The sequence below is a fragment of the Parus major genome, chromosome 15 (genome assembly GCF_001522545.3).
Source record: "Parus major isolate Abel chromosome 15, Parus_major1.1, whole genome shotgun sequence".
NCBI classification, from domain to species: Eukaryota; Metazoa; Chordata; class Aves; order Passeriformes; family Paridae; genus Parus; species Parus major.
This window is the reverse complement of record NC_031784.1, coordinates 9,839,562-9,859,916: the sequence shown is the minus strand read 5'-3', so window position 1 is coordinate 9,859,916 and position 20,355 is coordinate 9,839,562. Positions and strand designations below refer to the sequence as shown.

The 20,355-nt window shown below is 43.3% G+C and overlaps 1 protein-coding gene and 1 long non-coding RNA gene across 5 annotated transcripts; one reads left to right on the top strand and one right to left on the bottom strand.

Annotated features, from left to right (window-relative positions):
* Window positions 1–212: 212 nt before the first annotated feature.
* Window positions 213–16,883, bottom strand: SUDS3 (SDS3 homolog, SIN3A corepressor complex component). Of its 3 annotated transcripts, XM_033518059.1 has the most exons (13): window positions 16,782–16,834; window positions 15,280–15,349; window positions 14,313–14,368; window positions 13,913–13,984; window positions 12,926–13,119; window positions 12,361–12,380; window positions 11,658–11,814; window positions 9,966–10,061; window positions 8,211–8,272; window positions 7,296–7,317; window positions 6,573–6,678; window positions 2,600–2,684; window positions 213–970 (listed from the first exon to the last, which is right to left on the bottom strand). In XM_033518059.1, exons 5-13 carry the CDS (start codon window positions 13,101–13,103, stop codon window positions 872–874), a joined length of 825 nt encoding a protein of 274 aa, XP_033373950.1. In that variant the 5' UTR covers window positions 13,104–13,119; window positions 13,913–13,984; window positions 14,313–14,368; window positions 15,280–15,349; window positions 16,782–16,834; the 3' UTR covers window positions 213–871. The 3 variants fall into 3 exon arrangements, with proteins under 3 accessions (XP_033373950.1, XP_015499278.1, XP_033373951.1); XM_015643792.2 differs by lacking the exon at window positions 12,926–13,119 and having other exon boundaries at window positions 16,782–16,883; XM_033518060.1 differs by lacking the exons at window positions 12,926–13,119; window positions 16,782–16,834 and adding an exon at window positions 16,561–16,679.
* Window positions 16,884–17,523: 640 nt separating this feature from the next.
* On the top strand, window positions 17,524–20,320 carry LOC107211605. 2 transcript variants are annotated; one of them, XR_001524235.3, is made up of 3 exons: window positions 17,524–19,431; window positions 19,622–19,718; window positions 20,081–20,320. It is a non-coding gene; the product is annotated as an uncharacterized LOC107211605 (long non-coding RNA). The 2 variants fall into 2 exon arrangements; XR_004499508.1 differs by lacking the exon at window positions 20,081–20,320 and having other exon boundaries at window positions 19,622–19,824.
* Window positions 20,321–20,355: the final 35 nt, after the last annotated feature.

Sequence of the window (20,355 nt, the reverse complement as noted above, 5' to 3'; positions counted from 1 at the left end):
CAGATCTCCTAACAGCAGGACCCCATCATAACCTGTGATTCTGAGCATCACTGGAAAAAGTGAAATTGATCTTTTGCCTTTCTACATCTGTGAGTGATTACAGCCACACACAGAGTTCATACAGCCTTGCTATCTGCAAAATCCACATAATTATTCCTTTAATTTAGTCATTCACCTATCCCAGGTAATTATATCAGCAAACAGACATACTCTGCTTGTTCATTGAAGGGTTTTTTAATGTGAAGAGAAACTGAAGCTTCTGACTAACCACGCGTGACTCTGAGCTACATTAAAATCACTGTATTTTCACCAGTTTGAGCTGTTCACACCATCCTGAAAAAACTCCCCAGTCTTTCAACAGTCCATCCAATTAAGTTGATGTTGTGCACCAGGTATTTTGGAGGCATCTCTCAGCTGTGGCTGAAACCTGGCAGGATTCATCTTTTGTCCAAAATCCTAAGCCTTGCAGTAAAACAAGGCCAAAAAGCACAAATAACCTCAGGCCTCGACAAGCAAAGCTTCTTCCACTGGTCTGACTCCCAAAAGAAACATGATGATGATGGTTTTGACACACGAGTCCCATCTGTGCACCACAAAACAAGGATGAAAAGGAGGATGAGGCAAAGTCTTCTCAAACAGTCACCCAAAATACAAAGAGAGCGTACAGAAGCTTGATGCAAAATCCAGAAATAGTCCAGGGCAGTGCTTGGGCATCACTAAAGGTTTAAGGACTACTGGGGATTATGTGGCCAGCCACAAAGTGTCTCGTCAGAGGTCAGGACTGTTCCCTGCTGCTGGAGGGAGTGAGCAGCCTGTGAGCCCCTGGCAGAGTTTGGTGATCCGATAAAACCCAGGACAGGGCGGAGCAGAGTCAGGTGGCCGATCGCCGGCGGATCACGAACACGCCCCGCTGCAGCTGCCCCAGGTAGATCCTCATCTTGGTGCTGTCGCTGGTTTTCCTCACCCAGATCTGCAGGAGAGGAAGGGCAAAAAGAATGGGGCAGGGAGGTGAATTAGGGAAGAAAAGGGGAAAACTCACAGCAAGCAATACACAGAGAAATTAACTGTTTCTTAGTGTTGGAGCTGAACACCTCAGGGGGCACAGATCAATGAGGTTAATCCTCTCTCCCTCCCCACATGAGGCATTTGCAACCTGAGTAGAAAATGAAATAAGGTGTCTAACTTCACCTCCTTAACTTCCTGCTCATAACAGTCCTCAAGAAAAATTACTCTTTCAAGCACCATGAGGAGAGCAGGTTCCTCCTGTGCCAATTCACAACAGAACCGTGGCACTGAGCTCTGCCTAATCAAGACTAAGTCTCTCTAGATCCACAGATCATAAAATTATCTGTCCTGGGATTTGCCTAGACAAGTAACTATTAGTCAAATGAAAAGCTTATTCTGATTCTGTTCCATGAGGCATTTCCCACAATGTACCACAGAAATTGTGTCTGGAGATAAAAGGGCCTCTCTAAATTTTCAAGACCTGCATGGAAGGATTCGCTCCATGTGCTCCAGAGGACAAATTGCTGCCACCGAGGCAGCCACTCCAGAGAGTTTTTGAAATCACCTTCAAGGTGTTTAGATCCAAAAACCTGTACTTTAAAAATCAAATCTGAGCAATTTCCTCTGCGTTATATCCTTCTAAGGCATTTCAACATGTTTAAATAAATACATGAAGAATTATCCACTCCTTAGTACTGCAGTATTTTAGGAGGGAAGTCCAATATTTCCTACTGCAAAGGATTATGAAGTTATGTTGGCTTGTGATTTACCCTAAACTTTTTGAGTTTTTTTTCATATATGAGCTACAGGCTTGGCAAGTAAATTGATTTAACTTTATTATGGTAATTATAAATTAACTTGATTAACAGGACCCCACAATATAAAATAAATTTAGTATCTGCCTGGATTTCTACTTCAACTATTTCTCCAGAGAAATTAAAACCAACATTCATTGATAATCATCTCCCAACTGCAACATTTCCAAGGATTTGGCCTGTTTTGCTTGCCAAAAGAATTCAAAAATCCATAAACACTGAGCAACTGTAGGAACCAAATATGTACAATTTTATATTCTACCACAGTATGATGGAATGATACATTAGTTTTGCTAAATTAAAGTAATAACTTCCAACAAATTTTAATGCATCCATGAGCTCACTACCACTACTTTTAGTTGAAGAACCGAGTGCCACAACTGCCACTGCAGGGGAACAGCTGTGACACAAACACATCCCACATGCAACTCATCCTGGGGAAAATAAAGTGTTTTCCCTTAGCTGCCACAACAAATTAAAGTTCCTTTATTGGCTGATTGAGGAGAAGTGCACTCAAGTCTATTATTTCTTTCCCTGAAGTGTCTGGAATCTGCAAGCAAAGAACAAAGTGCTCCCTTTGCCCAACTGCTGCAGGAGCTTGCAAAACACAGGGTTATCCTTCAGAAACAGAGCAAGTCTCTTCCCATATCAAAAAGAGATTTCTCAAGTCAGTTTTATCTTGGCTTCAGCTTCTTTACACAGCAGACAGGTATCCATCTTTAGCCCTTGCTAAACCCATGTCTTTCCCCCCTCTGCTGAAAAATAAAAGCAGCCACAACCTCGTTGGCGCCCACAGAACTGATCACACAGCTGATCTTCGTGTTCTCTTTAGACTCCAGGTAAATAGCTTGGCTCTTGTGGTACCTGCAAAAAGAAAAAAATAAAAAAAGGAAATGCATGAATCCATTATTGATAAAGCTGAAGAGAGTAAATTTGAAGTCTGCTGCCTTTCCTTCCACACTCCTTTCTCCATCTTTGCAAGGTAGTGGGCAATCTGATCTCACAAGCACACTCTGCTTTAAATGATATTTTGAGATCTGGGATGTTTTAATTCACATTCTGAATTCACCTGCACTGAAAGAGACTGAAAAGAGATTTCACAACTCCAAGGGGGAGAGGCAGAGCCCCAGCCCAGGGGAACAGTGACTGGTAACACACCCAGGCTTCAAGGGTTAATTCAAGCAGCCTTTCCCATTTCAGACACAGGATGGATTTCAGAAGGCAACTCCTTACTTTGCCTGACAAAATATGATAGAGCAAATCACAGATATTCAAGTTATTCCCCAATACAGAATTACTAGAGCACCACCAAAAGTGAATTTCCCTCAATCAATGCAGTCAGTGCACTGTTTAATGAGACCTCAAATTTCTAATGCTGTCCTATTTTGTCAAAATACCCAAAATGGTAATTAATGGGTAACTAACTCTGTAATGAGCTGTAAATATCTGCCATAAGGAGGCCATGACTAAACATATCCATTTCATCCCATTCCAGATCATATTTTAAGCTCTATATTGTTCTTAATGTGTTGTGTATAAAACAAAGGCTTTGAAATTCATAACTCTGAATTGTTTGATTCTGTGGACTCGCCTCTTTCACAGCCCACATTTCTCCAAGTGCTGCAGTGTGCCAGCCCCAAAACCCCACCTTCTGCTCCTTCTGCCTCATTCTGTTCCATAGGCAGAACTAATTACACTGGAACAGGTGATTTGGAAGTAAATCATCTTAATCAAGCAAGCACCAAAATACTTTACAGTTATAAAAGCATGACTGTATTTCCGCCTTTCCCCTAATCATGATTTTATCTGGGCAATCCAAGCTGCAGAATCCCTGCACAGATATTCCCTCAGCAGCTACCCAGTGCAACCCCCTGCAGCCTGACTGCCATTTGCAAAATGCATGGATTTATTTCAACTTTACAGTTATTTCTACAGTAAGCATACTGTACATGTGGAAGTCTTCCAGTGGTTTTTTCCACAATCTCTTCCTACTGGCTTATGCATTCAGAATTTTCACAGTGCTTGCCAGTAACTGGAATGAGTGTCAGCTTTGAGCCTTCCAAACATACTCATTACCCATGGGGGGGTGAGGGAATAAAAAAATCCTCCCCCAAATCCCCAAATCCTGCAACCTTTAGAACAATGATTGGGCACAGGTGTCTTTCTCCTTCACTGTGACACAAACAAGGTCAGTGGGTTCCAGGGCACTGCAACAGCAACAATGATTTGAGCTAAAAAAATCTCAGTTTAGCAAGTTGAGATGTCATTAAATGTTACAAAGGAACTCAGTAAGCTACTACAAACCCCAGGCCTGGATGAGACAAACATCTCAGTCCAGCAGTGCCCTACCATGCCATGCTGTGAGTACTCAGACAAGAGTTTTGATCTTGATACAGTCAGCAGGAGTGCAGGAGATACCAGTGCAAACAGCAGCTCTCAAGGGTTAGCTGTGCCCACACAGACAAGGAAATATTTCTTTCCCCACTCTCAATTTTTGATTCCCAGTGAATGCCAAAGCTGATGACACACGTGTCAGGGGCTTCACTCAGCCCTTAGATTTCACATCATGAATAGATTTTACATCTCCATCAGTAAATTAATGCTAATTGTGCCCAGAAAAGGCAAAGAACCAAGTCAGCAGTGTTTCACTGAAGAGTTGTCTCAGCTGTCTCACGCTCCACGCTCTCAGAGACAGGGCAGCTGAAGGCACAGCACCCTGGTGCATCATTTACCTGGACATGTCTCACCCTTTTGTCAAGTTTATAGATCCAGAGAGGGATAGGATTGAGGAAATTACCTCTGAAGAAAAATGCAATGGGGTTTTAAGTTGGCTTTCACGAAAGCAAAGAGCCAAACAACTCTTGCTGTTGCAGTAGGCAAAACACACCAAGTGAGGCAAGCAGAAATAATTCCATTTTTACTGAAAGGCCAAGATCCAACTGCAACTCCATCAGAAGACTGAAAGAAATCCCTCTGCATTACTGTATGCAGCAAAGCTAAGAGCAAAAAGATGGTTGTTTTACAGTGAACTGTGGTTTAGGATTTGATGGGAGAAGCACAGAGCTCTGAGGATAAAAAACTGAGTCTAATTCCACTTTCATCTGAGACACTCCACTCTGAAATGTCTCTTCAAGACTTCAGGGGGTTCATTTCTGGCCTTAAACATTTCCTGTTTTCAGGTAATTGTCATGCAGGGCTGCATCAGGAAACAGAGAAGTCATTCCTGGGCTGTCAGGTTTAGGATTTCTGTGCATGCCAGCACTCTTTATGCACCTTAGGAAGAATTACCCTCCCATTACCGAGAGTTACTTCATTATTTTAGAACACCAGCTACTTTGCACAAGTACCATGACAATCAATCAAAAAAATGTAAGCAGGATTATTACAACCAAAAAAAAATATAAAATACTGATCTTAAAACAACATAAGAACAAGGCAGCCAGGAAAGACAACAGCTGGAATTCCTGACAGCAAGATGAAAATATCTGTTAAGTTCTTTATGCCACAGCTTCACCCTTCAGAGAGAGCTGGTGCTTTGGTGAGATTCTGGGCTCACTGAAGCTCTTCCAGGTTTAAATTTAATGGGAAGTTTTGAGCTTTACTGACAGATTACTTCAGATGCCTTTTTTTTTTTATTTTATTTTTTTTTTACTCATGAACACTTTTCAAAGTAGCTTCAAAATTCTGAAGAAGAGTTTATTCATCCAAACATGTCCTGGGGATAGTCACTTTACACACACAAAAAAACACTATGAAAGCCAAAAAGAAAAAACAAAACTTCATGAATCTGTGAAATAAGTAGCCTGTTCAGTTCTTACCTGCTTTACACTTCATGGATGTTTAAACTGAGGGAGCAGCTTTTATGAGAGAAGTGCACACTGAACTCTCAATGAAACTTCAGTCAGAAGGGAAAACTGACCAACTGGCCAAGGGGATTGCTGTGTAAAAAAAACAGCTTCACACCTACTTTTGTGGTAAAATTACAGCCTCATCACTTGTTGTTTCGAGCCACCAGAACACTCTAGTAGGCTACAAATAAGCAGATGACTTTTTGAAAGCCAAGTGTTTTATGCTCAAGGAGTTCAAGATTTCCCCCTTGATTATCCAGGATTGCAAGTCTCATGGATTAAGATCTACTCTGCAGAATTTAATATTTTCCTTGTGTTTTGTGAGGCTTGTACAGCTGTATGGCCATAAAACTCAACAGAGATAAATCCAATCAGCAATTCTGAAGTTGCCTCTCCCATGTGGGTTTGATCTTTAAAGGTTATTTGGATTTATTAGAAGCATTTTTCATCCTGAGCAGCTGGTGGACATTTCTTCTGCCACCTTGTGGAATGCTGGGCTTGTGTTCCACAAAACTGAACCTCAGGAATGGGAGTGTGGCTGACAGCAAATCATGGAGTGTCTGTATCCAGGGCAGCTTCACTCACATCCCCCTGTGGCTGCTGCTGCCTCTCCTACCTCATATTAGGTTTGACTTCCTAAGTGCCACAGTGGGCCATGGAAAATATTTGAGTCTCCCTTTACTGGAGCCACCAGTTATCTCTGAAAGCCCACAGGCTGTGAACATTCCATCATCACCCCTGCTTCACTGGATCCACCATGAGCTTGTGGAGGGAGCAGCAAACCTCTGCCCAAAAGCCTTTTGTCCACCAATTCTTTAATCAAAGCCATTTCTCTCTGCAGCCCTCTGCCTCCTCCCTACCCAGCACACACACTGATGGAAAACAGAAATTCCCCAGGCCTCACCATCTCTTGTCATAGTAGAGTTTGCCATCTTCTATCCGAGCTTCAAACCGCTGTGCCGGAGACTCTGCTGGTGTAGCTGGGAGGTGCTCGGGAGAGGAGGGGGAGGCTGGGGACAGGAGAGACACTCTGCTTAAAGACCAGCACGTGCCCATCTCACAGCAGCACATCTGACTGCAAAACTGCAGCTCAGAAGGTCAGAATTAACAAGCAGAGAAAGCTGCAAACTCAAATATCCACCAGGAAAATATATATTGTGATGAGTAACTCGACCTCTGCCTTGAGTTAAAATATTCACTGAAATACAGCATTTATCTGAAAAAACATTCATGGGTAAGTGATGGACAATATGTCCTTGATTTTGTTTTAGTTATAATCCACAGCTAATTATTTAAATATGGTTAAAATTACTGAGGCAAGGTAGTCCCACTCTGTCTTGAAAGGAAGTGCATAGGTACATCTAGAGAGCTGGAGGCATAAAACCATAAGTGGTCAATCCCTCTGCAGAGCTGGCAAGCAGACACACAAATAAAATACAAAACCTCATTGCCCAGTTGGACTGTCCCATGCCCAAGTGTTTCAGAATTCCAAAGATGCTCATGCCCCCCTTCCCATCCCTGACAAACATCAACACCACACAAAGAACAGCAATTCCACAGCCAAATTGTACAGCCAAGCATCCACAGTACCACCCTCTGTTCAGAACAGCACACATCTGAAACTCACCTGGTCTCTTGGGTGATTTAAGCTACATGGGAAAAGAGCAAAGCAGTGTTAGAGAACTGACAGGAGCCACAGAAGCTGCAGTGGTAACTTCAGGTATCTTACTCTCCAAACTCTGAATATTTCTATTTTAAATGCTCTGTTAAGTGGCATTAACCAGAGCAGTGTGCTCTAAACAGCCTAAAAGGTGTGGATCAGTGTAATGATCCAAAAGGCCAAAAAACTGAACTTGAGAGCACTCAGATGACCCACTCCAATGAGTCAAACCCATCTCACATGCTATTTTTTAATGTGATACAACATTTCTCAGAGTACACAAAATACAGGAGATGAATCATTAGAGAAACCTCAACAGCTGGCACAAAACCAGTGTTCCACTACCATCCTTAAGATGCCTTAATGAGCAGCTTATATTCTAAGTAGTTAGATAAGCCTTCAAGTGTTCAGCAAGAAAACAGTATGCTAATCAAAACTAGAAAAATTATAAACATGTACACTGCCTTTCCCCCCACCATCCAGCTTACTGAAATCTTTTAACAGCAGGGAGAAAAAATTAAAAAATAAAAAATCCTACCCCACACTAAGGCCTAAACCAAAGGCAGCCTGTGATCTCCCAGAAAAACACACTGACATCTGTTCAGCCATGAGGAAGAAACTCCTTAACATAGCTCATCCCTTGGTTCACACAAAAGGTAACATTTTTAGATGACAGTCATTCAAATGAGGTTAATTAAACCTCAATAAAAAAGAGGAGATACCATCTTGCTAAATCTTTTATTGTGCTACTTCAGAAAGCCTACGGGGATGAAACAGTCCCACATCTCAAAAATTAACATGAAAGAGAGCTCTGTTCTCCTCAGGAGAAAGCATTTGCCTTCTCTTTAAAATGAAGAAATACAGTCAAGCAACAATCCCTACCTTATTCAGCGTTCTTAGGTCCTCCATTATTTGCTCATCAGTCAACAAATAATTAAGCTGAGGTATCCAGAATTAAGGTTTCCATAAGCTCTTGACAAGCAAGACTAACAATCAAAGGTCAATAACATTTCACTTGAGTAAATGTAAGCCAAAAGGTTTCCAGGATTTTAATAAATGTCTTACTTGAGCTTTTTTTTGTGGTCAGAGGAATTAATACAAGTCTGTCCCCAGCATCTCAGCAGCAGAGTGCAAAATCATTTTAACTTATTCAGACACAACCATCAATGAAAAACCTTTAGTGCACTGACAATGACTTCATGGAAGCATGAAGCAGCAGCATTTTCAGTGATTTTCATCTTGCATTTGTGTGGAGAAGAATCTGTGAGCTGAAACAACAGACTCGCTTCAGGTTTTTTACCATGAAGCTAAATCCCACCTACACCTAGTTAAATAAAACCTGCGTGGCTGGGGATAATTAAGAGCCTACAATGCACCTGAAAACAACCCCAAATCCTTTGAAAATAGAAATTAGTGTATTACAGTCTTATTAGAGCTCTGCTGTACTTTGTTTCTGCATAACAAGTGTTTAGCCAGAAGTATTCAAAGTATTAAACTGAAGTTAACAATTGCTGGGCTGCATTTCAAGGATTTTGGTTCTGATGGATTTTAATCCTCTCCCAGTGAGCAAAGGCAGAGGTTTTCATGGTGTGGTTGCTGTATCATGCTCAATTAGCAGGTCATGTTCACTATGAAACTAATTTATTTTGGATGAGATAGGGGCACTAATAAATGACTTTTTTTTTTTTCCTGAAAGAGTAGACAGAATCTCCAATCAGAAAGAGGTTAATTGAAACTGGAGATGCTCATGACCATCCTGCATGAACTCCTAAAGTTCAAGGTTTGATATTGCCTTCAGAAAATGAGAATCACTCAGGTAAGTTTTTTAAATCTAAAGACATACAAGTTTAGAATCTAATAAGAAGCCCTTGCAAATCAAATATCCTTGCCTTCCTCTCCAGGTGAATTTAATACACAAATAGAAGAAGTGCCTATCATCACAAAGGAGCCAAAAACATATTTCCAGAAGCCAAGGAACATTTTAATTCCTAGACATGCAGCAAGGCAGATCCTAAGGATTACACAGACATGTTTTTCTGTCTCTTGTGAGACATGAAAATAAGATGAATCTTCATCTTTTCTTATTCAAAGAACAAATCTACCATCCTTGCTTTTGCTATGCATCTCTGGATTAGAGATCAGAAGCTTTTATCAGAAATGGAAAAACTATTTTGATATGACAAATATGATCTTTCTGGTAAATGCTTTGTCACGTCTTGAAATGAGAAAAGCTCTGGCTCATGTAAAAAGCCATTTACTATCTATGGAATCAATTATCTTGGTGTATATATATATATATATATATATATATATATATATATATGTAATGTTCTTTTAAAGATTTTTTGTGAAATAAATTGCCTGTAGAATTCAAACTATTCTCACTGACCAAGAAAAACTTATCCCATGTAAGGATTAAGTTAGGACACCAAGGGATCTCCAAACACTGGTTTCTATATATGTATTGTATAACTGCTGTATTGCTTTAGCACACATTATACATGACAATTGTGCTTCAGCATTTCCCAGGTTAAAATCTGATGCTGGCATTTAATTTCCTTTTCCCTGCTGTACAAAACAACAAAGGTGTGGGTAGCACAGGGGCTCAAACCCAACAGTGACTCTGTGAAAGGATATCAGGGGCAGGTTTCCTCCTCTTGTCTGGGATAGGAACTGGATCATTTGGTCGCCGTCTCAGTTTCCTTGTCATAATAGGCTTCACTTCCATTGAATCTGCAGAATAATGAAGTTGGAGAGCTGATAAGACCAGAGAGAAAGGAGCAAGCAGCAGCAGCTTTCTACACAAGGCACAAGGAAAATAATCCTTCCTCTTTCATACAGCAAATTGGATTTTTTTTTGTGTGTGTGTGTGTGCTAGCTTCCAGCATGGAAGTGCTGACAGTGAATCCAAGTTCTCTCTCCCATCAGGTCACTGTTCAGTGCCAGAGCTGCAATGCCATGGTTACAGCTGCTCCAGGTACAGATAAGCTGCACAATGATGCTACAAGGATTCAAGGCAAATTCCTTTCATGCTCATGCTATCTGCTTGGGAGCAGATTTAAAAGGCCAAGCTCATGGAGTTCTTTCCCAACCCAACTCGGATCATTAATAGCATGTAAAACATCAGCTACAAATCAATTGCTCTCTCATCTTCAAGGCAGAAAAACAGCTTTGTTAAAAGATTAGAGGAAATTTCTGCATTGAAGACTGAGACAAGTCTGCTGGAGTGATTTCAAACAAACAGTATTTAAATTCAGATTATCTAAAAATGATTAATGAAATGAGCCTAATTAATAACACACAGAGCAGCAGTTGACAGGAAGTAAACTGCAGCATATGCACTGGGGAAAAAGAAGAAAGTCTGTTAAAAACTGAAACACCAGTCTCATCACCAACTAATTATCTGAACTTAGTTTGTCCAAATGCATAGAGGTAACCTTTACTGAACAACTCCACTGAAACTCTCACAACCCATTCCTTAATTCATGAAGGTATGTTGCTTAACTCAAGATGCTTCCCAGTCCACATCAGGCCTAGGAGTTGTACTAAGAACACCAAACACAGGGTTTATTTCTCACTTCTGAGTATTAATTAAATTATTAGTTTATATAAAACCTGCAGATACTATGCAAAAAATCTATGAAGGGTGTAACTTATGGACAGCCTCAGCAACAAAACCACACTATCAGTCCATGAAGTGAGGGAGCTGCTCTCAGAAAGAGCATCAAATCAGACTTTTGGTTCAGTACCACAGCAACAGAATTCTGCAGGAATAATTAAGCCCTGACTTAGCTCTGCTGTGTCCATTATCACAGAGCACTGCAAGGCACCAGGGGTACCAACAGTCCAAAAAATCTGTCCCTTTAATATAAATTTCCTAGAGCTTGGGCACAAGCATAACCCACAAATATTTATTTTTTTTCTGGCTTTAAGCCAGAAACTTAACAGTTTAGCAAGAAACCACTTGACCAGCCACTCCTGCAGAAATAAAAGGACACAGCTTTAAATCCTGGCATTGCTGGTTAGGTCAATATTGTGACATTTCTCAGTGGTTTCACTGCTAGATCAAGGAACCAAAGCAGCCTCTTCCCCTGCATATAAGCAAGCCCATAATCCTCTCTGCTGCTCCACTGGCACTGCTTGATTCACCTGTTTACAATCCACTGAATTTTAAGCTGCTTTTTCCATTAAAAGGCCATCAGTTTGTGCTCTGCCCTGCTGGCATTTCCCACCAGCTGTCTGTGTAAACCAGCACTGCCACCTTTACAGCTCCTTCCCTAAGCAGGAGCACAGTGGATAACACAAATGACAGGTGCTTATCTTCTTTACCTCCTGTTAATTCCATGGTTAGCTTTTCATTCTCAATCATCTTCTTCTTCTCTTCCAACTCTGCTATCAGATTTTCCTTAAGCTCAATTTTCTTATCTTCAAACTCCTTTGCTGCTGCTTTCTTTTCCTTCACATAATTTTTCTCCACCTGGTCTGTCTAATGCAAATCCAAGGAACAAGAAGGTTAATTAATGACTCCAGTTAATGATATCACAACAGCTTTTCAAATGCTTTATTGATCAGCCTTTCAGTTCACAACTGGTCCAAGTTCTAAAGATTATCAATACTCACAATCTACAGAAAAACATCTAAATATGACTTAGTGCTATTATATTGGCAAAAGAATTATTTGTAAAAAGACATTATAATGTTGCATAACAAATCAAGTCCTTAGCAGAGAGGTCTGCTGACTTATAAACAGCACTTATTCACCTTAAACACCCTTTTTTGACCAGCCCAGTGCACAGACAGATACAAGAGGCCAATAGCAAACAGTTAATTCTATTTTAATAACAAAGTGCAGAAGTTACCTGAGGTAACCAAAGTAAGCTCCACTGCACCTCAAGTGTAATAAGCCAGCTAGAGGAAGACAATTTCTTTTAAACCTTCTGGGAAAACAAGCCCAAATACTGGTTGATGAAACAAGGTTTAATGCCTCTTCCAACTAATTAATGCATATTTTTGATAAATTAAGAGTACTTACTTCCAGCTGCAGGAACAGTTCTGAAACACAAGAAAGACTTAATTTACTAACTTCAAAGCTGCACCAAATTGCTTCCTGAACATTTTAAGCCATTGAATACTGCAGCCAAGACAGGCAGTGAAGCAAATAATGCATGTACTTATCCAACCTCTGCTCTGACTTCACAGCTTTATGTTGAAAATAAAGTGACTATGAAAAAGTTCCACAAAAACACACAGTTACTAGAGGTTTTTTACAGGTTGTCACCTCAATGAAAAGCTTCCACTATTCCACACTACTCTGTTCAGTTTGAAGAAGGCTGCAGTAGCAACACTGCACCACTCTGTTATCTAACAAAAATTTTAAAAAAAGTAATAGACATACACCAAATATAAGAATGCTGCAATAAAAATCAAACTTTTTATTTGCAAAGCATGAAAGCAGCATTATGTGGATAATCAAATGCAGGTAAATCTAAACTTTTGTTTTAATAAACCTCAGCATGGCAAGGACAAACATAAAAGACCCTTATTCCTGTAGTACAAGGCAGTTGGATTTTAATCATAAAATTCCAAGTGATCACCACCTGCCCTCCTGTGGAAGAACTCTGCTGCTGCAGCACTGCTCGTGGCCAGCCAGAAATACCAGTTTGCACTTTGGCTTAATTTTATCAAAACAGTCCAGGATTGCCAGAATGCAGCTCTAGTGCATGTGAAAGGTCTTTTTGGAGGTCTTTTCCAACCTAAACCATTAGTGAAATTCATCTCAGAAGACAGGTTCCTGTTAAAAAGAAGTTGTTCAAACCACTTCAGTTCCTCAAGCAAATCCTTTACCTTCCCAAGCACTTTCAGAAATACAGAATTGCTTTCTTTTGCTAGAGGAGGAGGAGACTGGATGTATTTCCTACAGCCACATAATGCCTTCTATTAAAAACCCTGCTTTAATATCCAGGGTAAGAAACTACTTGAAAGGGAATGAGAGAGAGGGAAGACAAGCAGCTGGATCTGATTACCAGGCCCTTCCTCTGCAGCAACACAAAAAAAACACCCAGAAGGAAGAGCACTGGGCACTTTAAAAATTAACTTGGGCCTCTGCTTCTTGAAACAGAGCAATACACAAAGTCCAGGCAGCCCATTCCATGCCACAGCCATGCAGAACAGCAGTTGCAGCAGCAAATCCTCTGTATTTGTTGTTCACAAACAGATCTTTTGTAAAGCATCTGCTCCTAACCTCCCACTCCTGCAAACTGAAGGGGACAGGGCACCCAAAGGCTTCAGCAAGGGCCACAAAACAAAAACCAAAGTGGGACATTGTGTTTTAGGGAGATATAAATGAAATCAACTTTTTACTTGTGCTGCTTCATACAAATGAAGACTAAAACTGTTTATTAATCAAGGTAGACCCTGTCATGTTTGGTGGACTCTGGAACAAACCTTACAATGTACCCAAAGATCCCTTTCCTCCAGCAAGTTCCTTTTCTTTAAAGGACAGAATTACTTCTTTTCTACTTTGGGTGTTATACAAAACACACACTTAAGTTATTTGCAGTGTCTTAGAGAGAAATTCCACTCACCTGCATTTCGTATCCTTTCTTTGTACTGCTGGTCCAACTTTTTCATCCTTTTCTGATATTCCTGAAGAGTACCTAGTGGAAATAAATTGTAGATTCCCATTGTGGTTTTTTTCCTCAAGTATTAAATATCCTCAAGGAGTCATACACCACTCAAAGCACGTTCCCTGCTTTTGTAAAAAGTGGATTACTCATTTTAAGAAGTGTTTTAGCAGAGAGGCTTAACTACAGATGGAGTTAAGATGGAGGAAAGATGGGAAGCAGCTGACATTTTTAACTCTGCAGCACAGCTGAGAGCCAGCAAACAGTGGAAGATGCTGCTCCCATCTTTCAAAATCTCCATCATTCTCTGACATTTCAAAAGTGCTGAAAATAAGAACCAAAGCTACTCTTCAAAGCTTACCTTCCTGCAACTGCTGTAACTGCCTCTTCAGAGATGCCAGTTTGTCCTGATACATCCTGCAAACACAGAAGGAAACTTTAAACACCAAGCACAGTTTATTCCTCCATCTCTTGAAGTTACATGTTCACACAGAACCAAAAACTTTTCAGAACTTCAACAAATGAACTACAAACTAAAATACTCTTATTCCAATTAAAGGTTCTTATTCTGCCTTAAAAACTCTGGCACTTCTTTGGTCCTACAGTGGGTTTAAAATCTGGGATAAAATAGGATTTTTGTTTTAAATTTTAAAATCTAAAATGACATTCAGATCTACAAACATCAGAAGCTTTACAGCAGAATCATTCTTCCACTATGTCAAGTTTTATTAGCTGTGTATTAGCTCCCCACATTATCTTAAAAACCCACCAAAGTCTATTCCTGGTGCTGCTACAAACCTGCTTTTCTTTTACCATACATCTGTGGTTTAAGACTGGCCAAGTCTTCTTGACCTCTATTAAAACGGATCTCTGCCAGTAGACAAGAACTCAGAATACTGCAAATGCTCCTAAACACCACGGGGAAACTATTTCAGGTCTCACAAAAGACCATTTCTAGTTCAGGACTAGAATTCAAATGTTTAAGGAATTTCAATAGGCATCTTACTTTTCCTTAGCTTATCTAAAGCAGAGCCTTTATTTTATTTGAAGGATCTGCCTGCAGCAGGATGCATTTGCAGCTGCTCACAGAACTCAATTATTTCTTTGCACAAAACAAGCCCTTAGTTCCTTAAATTTATGTAGAACACAGAAAGTAACAGGGGAGAGCAGAAATACAAGTGTATGGACTCATGAGCTAGTCCATTGGGGTAAGCACTTAAAACTCCCAATCTTGGTCCAAAACTTTGCCAAGTTTTAGGCAATAAACGCCCCTAAACCCACAAATAAATACAACATTACCTTACTTGTATTTGGAATGGGTTACTTACTGTTCTTTCATTTCTACAAAGTCCTCCTCCTCATGCTTTGCCAGGTCTGTTTCACTGGCATCCTCAGTGTCTAAATGAGGCAAAAAACAACGTATTAAAATTTAAAAAGTATTTATAAAAACACCCCAAACTAAGTAGTAAATTATTTTAAAACAAACAGGCAAACAAAAAAGAAATCCCCAAACCTCAGGCAATTTAGCATCAAAGACAACCCGAGAGATGAATTCAGGAGGAAAATGAAACTTCCTGCAACTCTTGAGTTCTGCAGTGCAGCTTTACATGGACAACTTCAGAGAGTCTGGGAATTTCTTCCCGTGTAAGACAAAGGTTCTACATTAATATTCACACACAGGTGAGACACGAACAGCCTAAAGACTCTGAAAGACATTTCCAAACTTGTTACTGGTGTTCCATCCACTTGATGCCGCTGGGGTTGACCACAAAGGTCTCAGTAAAGAGAGCAGTGACTGGCTGGGATCTGAACTTCTCAGCTATATTTCACTTAGTGTTTCCATGTTCAAATACCAGCACTGCCATAAAGACAGCTGTATTTTATAAACAGTATAAGCTGTAAATAAATTACTGTGGGATGGCTAGTTTTCTGCTAAGACTTTTCAGGGTTCTATTTGTAACAGATGGGTAGCCAAGAATCCATTAGGTGTCCAAAGAAGGGTCAGTGCCTCCAGACTTTACAGGGTACAGCTGAGAAACCTAAACCACAGCTAATTCCCTACACATGGAAGAGGGGCCCATGTGTCTTAAATCAAACCCTTCTCAGGTTTTTTCTTAAACTACAGTTTAAACTTAAGATAAATTTTAACATACTAAAGATAAACCAAAAAGTTTTTTAACTGCAAGAAATGTACATAAATGAAGGACTTCCATACTTTGTTGGGAGAGCCCTCAGTGACCCTGTCACCCTCTGCATCTTTAACATCATCCCATGTAAAACCAGGCCAGAGGGGATGGAGGGCTCTGCTGCCAGCAAAAGGCACTCTCCCAGAGTCCTACATTTCCCTCATCAATAATTGTGTGTTCTCTACACTCCTGGCTACTCTGGGTTTTACTGAATCTCCTCCCCTGCTCCCTGGTTCTTGTCCTGTCACATCCTCCTGCACTGCTACACTTCTGTCCACACCTTCTCCTCCCTCAGCTGCGTTCTTCCCCCTTCACACCACGGAAACAGAACCAATACACTGGATTTCTCCACCGTTTCCACTCGGCTGTCCCACTCAGCCCCCCTGCTCGGCGGCCTCCCGTGTCCCACCGCCTCCCGCTCACCTGGAAAGCCACAACTCCACCTCTCCAGCGGGAACCGCTGCAACCAGACAGCTCCTTGTTCCCTTCGCCTCTTCTCGCCGCTCCGAACCCTTTAAGCCCCCAACCCTTCCCCAAACCCCGTGCGGAGCGGTCCCCTCCACCCCACAGCCGCGGGAGAGCCCCCGCTCCATGTCCCTGTCCCACCCCGCCCCCGGGCACCAACCCGCCCCCTTCGCACACACCCTCATCGGAGTCGCGGGCCCGGGCGCTCCGCTCGCCGTCCTCCTCCTCGGCGCTTTCCAGCTCCTCCTCCTCGTAGTAGTCGGGCGCGGGGGCCATGGCTCGGGGCTCAGGTGTGCGTGAGGAGTGTTAGGGCCCATAATGCGCTCAGGTGTGCGTGAGGAGTGTTAGGGCCCATAATGCTCTCAGGTGTGTATGGGGGTTGTTGGGCCCACAGCGGGTTCAGGTGTGTGTGAGGGACTTACGGTCCTACAGTGGTTTCATGGGACCGAGGGACCGAGCGCTGTAGTAACCTCAGGTGTAGGGAGGGGAGCGGGATGATGAGGTCTACAGTGGTCTCAAGTATGAGGAATGGATGTTGGGGTCCAGATCAGGCTCAGGTGTGTGTGTGTAGAGGAGTGTCAGGGGCCATAATTAGTTCTGAGGTGTTTGTGTACACTGTCAGGGTCTGTAGTGGTCTCAAATGTTCGTGTGTTGGGGCCCACAACCAGCTCCTGTGCGAGGGGACAGTGTTTGGGCGCAGTAAAAAGGCAGATCTGGGTCTTCAGTGTGGTGCTGCAGGTGTTGGGGGAGCCCTGACAGGGACTGTGTGTCCTGTGGCACGTCCCAGCAGGATGAGGCCCCTGGTACCCAAACAGGAGCAGCTGTGATTTAGCAGCAAAGCCCCCAAGGAAAAGGAACTGTGGCAGGCGTTGAGAGCTCTGAGTTAGGAGTTGCTCAGAGCAGAGGCAGGGTAAGGTGAGTTCATGCTGTTTCTGCCACACTTGGTGGTTCCCCACAGCCTCTAAACCTAAGCACTTCATAGCTGTAGAGGCTTATTTGACAGGGGGGGTTAATTACTTTATTTTTGTAAATAAAACTGAAGGAGCAGAGCTGTATCTGCCAGTACCTGGTGCAGCCTCATTCTGCCAACTTGTTCCTGACAGCTGTTCCCCTTCTTGGGCTTCTAGAAGCATCCTCAGAGAGCTGTGTGAAACCACAGGTACAGAAACCTGAGAGCCCCGAGTCCCAGGTGAGGGGTGTTGGTGTGTCCTGTGCCTCAGAGGCCAAGGTACAATACCAGCTGTCCTCATTGTAGTCGAGTAATTTCACACAATGAGTTTCCTGTTTATAAGCTGAGCTTCACAATATGATTTTTGCCCTCCATTTCTTACGAATGGAAAGAAGAGCACACTGAGCACAGCTCATCTGTCAGCAGCTCTGTGAAAAGCTGATGCTGAGCAAGCAGGAGGGAGGCAGAGATCTCTCCCCAAACCGAGCGCGTACAAAGCACTGAGTGAGTTGTGACGAGAACAACAGCTCCGATGGAAGCACGAGCCAAGAACAACAGCTCGACAGGGAACTTTACACTTTCCCTGACAGCTCCTTGGGGCGGAGACAGTTAAGTTTCTGCGTTTGTAAGGGAAACATGGCATTCCTTAAAGCTGAGCCTCCTCCCTCGGGTTCCCACTGAATGCCTGAGAGATGACAGCAGAGGGTGTCTCCAGCAGGCTCCTATTAAACAGGAGGAATTAGCACGGAGGGAGCAAGAGCTAGATCCCAGTTTTGACCACAGAGTGAGCAAAAAAGCTTTGCATCAGCAGCAGTTTGCAGGTTTTTTTTACCCACTGACTGCACACAGCTCCTCTTCAGGGGGTTCCTGTGCCCTCGTGTTGGTGCCTGCACCTGTCCGATGTGCGAAGGGCTGTGCTGGGAGGGCAGACCAGCTCCAAACAGAAAGTGCTGAGGCAGCAGTGAGGCAGGACAGATGATCCTTGGGAGGGCAGTTGTGGTTCAGACACACTTGGAACTGGTTTGATATCCCCAGCAGCACAAACCCGGCTGGCCGGGGAGCTGGTGAGCCGAGTATGTGGACAGATGGAATAGATACAGACAGGAAATGGGGGAGAAAGGGGAAATATTAGTGTTTGTACAGCTCCGGGAGGCTCTGGTTAGTTCTGGAGTCCTGCAGTCCCATTTCTATTTTTAGCTCAGTCACTGGATGGTTTTGGGGAGTGACTGGAGGAGCTCGAGCCAGGTGTGAGTGTGGAGAGAGGACAAACCTCTGGGCACCAGGCAGCTCATGCGATGTGGCAGTCACCACCACGCCCTTTCCTGTTCACCCCGGGGCCCCGGGCAGCCGTGCCAGCCACAGTGCCTGAGTGGGGAGAAGGGAAAAGGAGGGGTTTCTAAAGTGCTGATAACCCACAGCATTCCTCGGGAAAGGAGAGGTGGCGAGCAGCTCTGGTGGTGTCTCTCCCCTGAGACAAAAGCTCACAGAAGTTCTGGAAGCTGCTTTGGGCGGGGTGTCGACTTCTGGCCGTGCCTCAGCCTCGTGCCCTGTTAGAGGCAATATTGACTTAAAGAAAGAGGCATGGAGCATGCTTGGCATGGGTGTTCCGAGTTAAAAATTGTCAGTCTGGGCAAACAGACCTTTGGGGTGATCGGCAGGAAAGCCGAGTGGCTGTGCTGCATTATTACTGCTCCTTTCAGAGCACGGTGTGACCTGGTGCTGCTCTGGGCGCTGAGCACCCGGCTCGGCGGGTTTGGAGAAGCGCTGCAGGTTTTGGAGCTCAGTGCTTCAGATCAAACCCATTTCCTTCCCCTCGGTGAGGTGTTTGTACTGCCTCAGTGAGTCAATAAGCATGTGAGGAATGCATCTCACAGCTGAAGGTGAGCGATTAGTGTGGCTGTGCTGGAGGTGATGAGATTAATTAGTCCTTCCCAGGTGAATTGGAGCTGCAGAAATAAGATATATGAGATATTTAGTCTGAAATACCACTGTGAGGCATTTTCGGAGGGAAGTGGGATCCTGCATATGACTCTCACCACAGGATATTTATCTTGATCCTTAATTTTGTAGCAGTGCCTCGTCAGGAGAAGAACCAGTACCTGGCAGATGGGAGGCATGTGTTCTACAAAAGCTGCTGTTCACTGGCAGGAGGCACCTGATTCCCTGGGTGAGATCACAGTGCTGTCTGTGGTGGGGCTGTGCTGAGATTGTGAAGGAACAGGGAAGTAATTTCTCAATTAAAATATAATAAAATTCGAAAGAGTACAAACGTCCTAATGAGTCCATCCCCACCAGGGCTCTGTCTGGGGAACAGCTGTGCTCTATGTATCACAGAATTGTAGAACGGGCCAGGTTGGAAGGGATCACAGTAGCATCATCTGCTCCAGCAAGGTCTTCCCAGAGCACGTGGCACAGGATTGTGTCCAGACGGCTCTGGAATATCCCCAGCGAGGGAGACTACACAGCCTCTCTGGTCTCAGTTCCCCTGCTGGGTGACTGCACAGTGAAGAAGTTCTTCCTCATCTCTAGGTGGAACTTCCTGTCCGTGTTTCTGCCCGTTACTCTTGTCCTGTCTCTTGGCACCTCTGAGCAGAGCCTGGTCCATGCCAGGTAGCCACAAGCGGCTGAGGAGTTGAACCCCACGGCTGACACAGTATCCCCGTGCCACGCACTGGGCACGGCCGGGGCTCGAACCCGCAACCCTCTGAGCGCAGGGCCCGCGTTGGCCGGACGGGGGCGCGGCGGCCCCAGCGCCGCCCGGAAGCGGAAGCGCGGCCGCGGTTCCCGCCGCGGTTGCCGAGCGG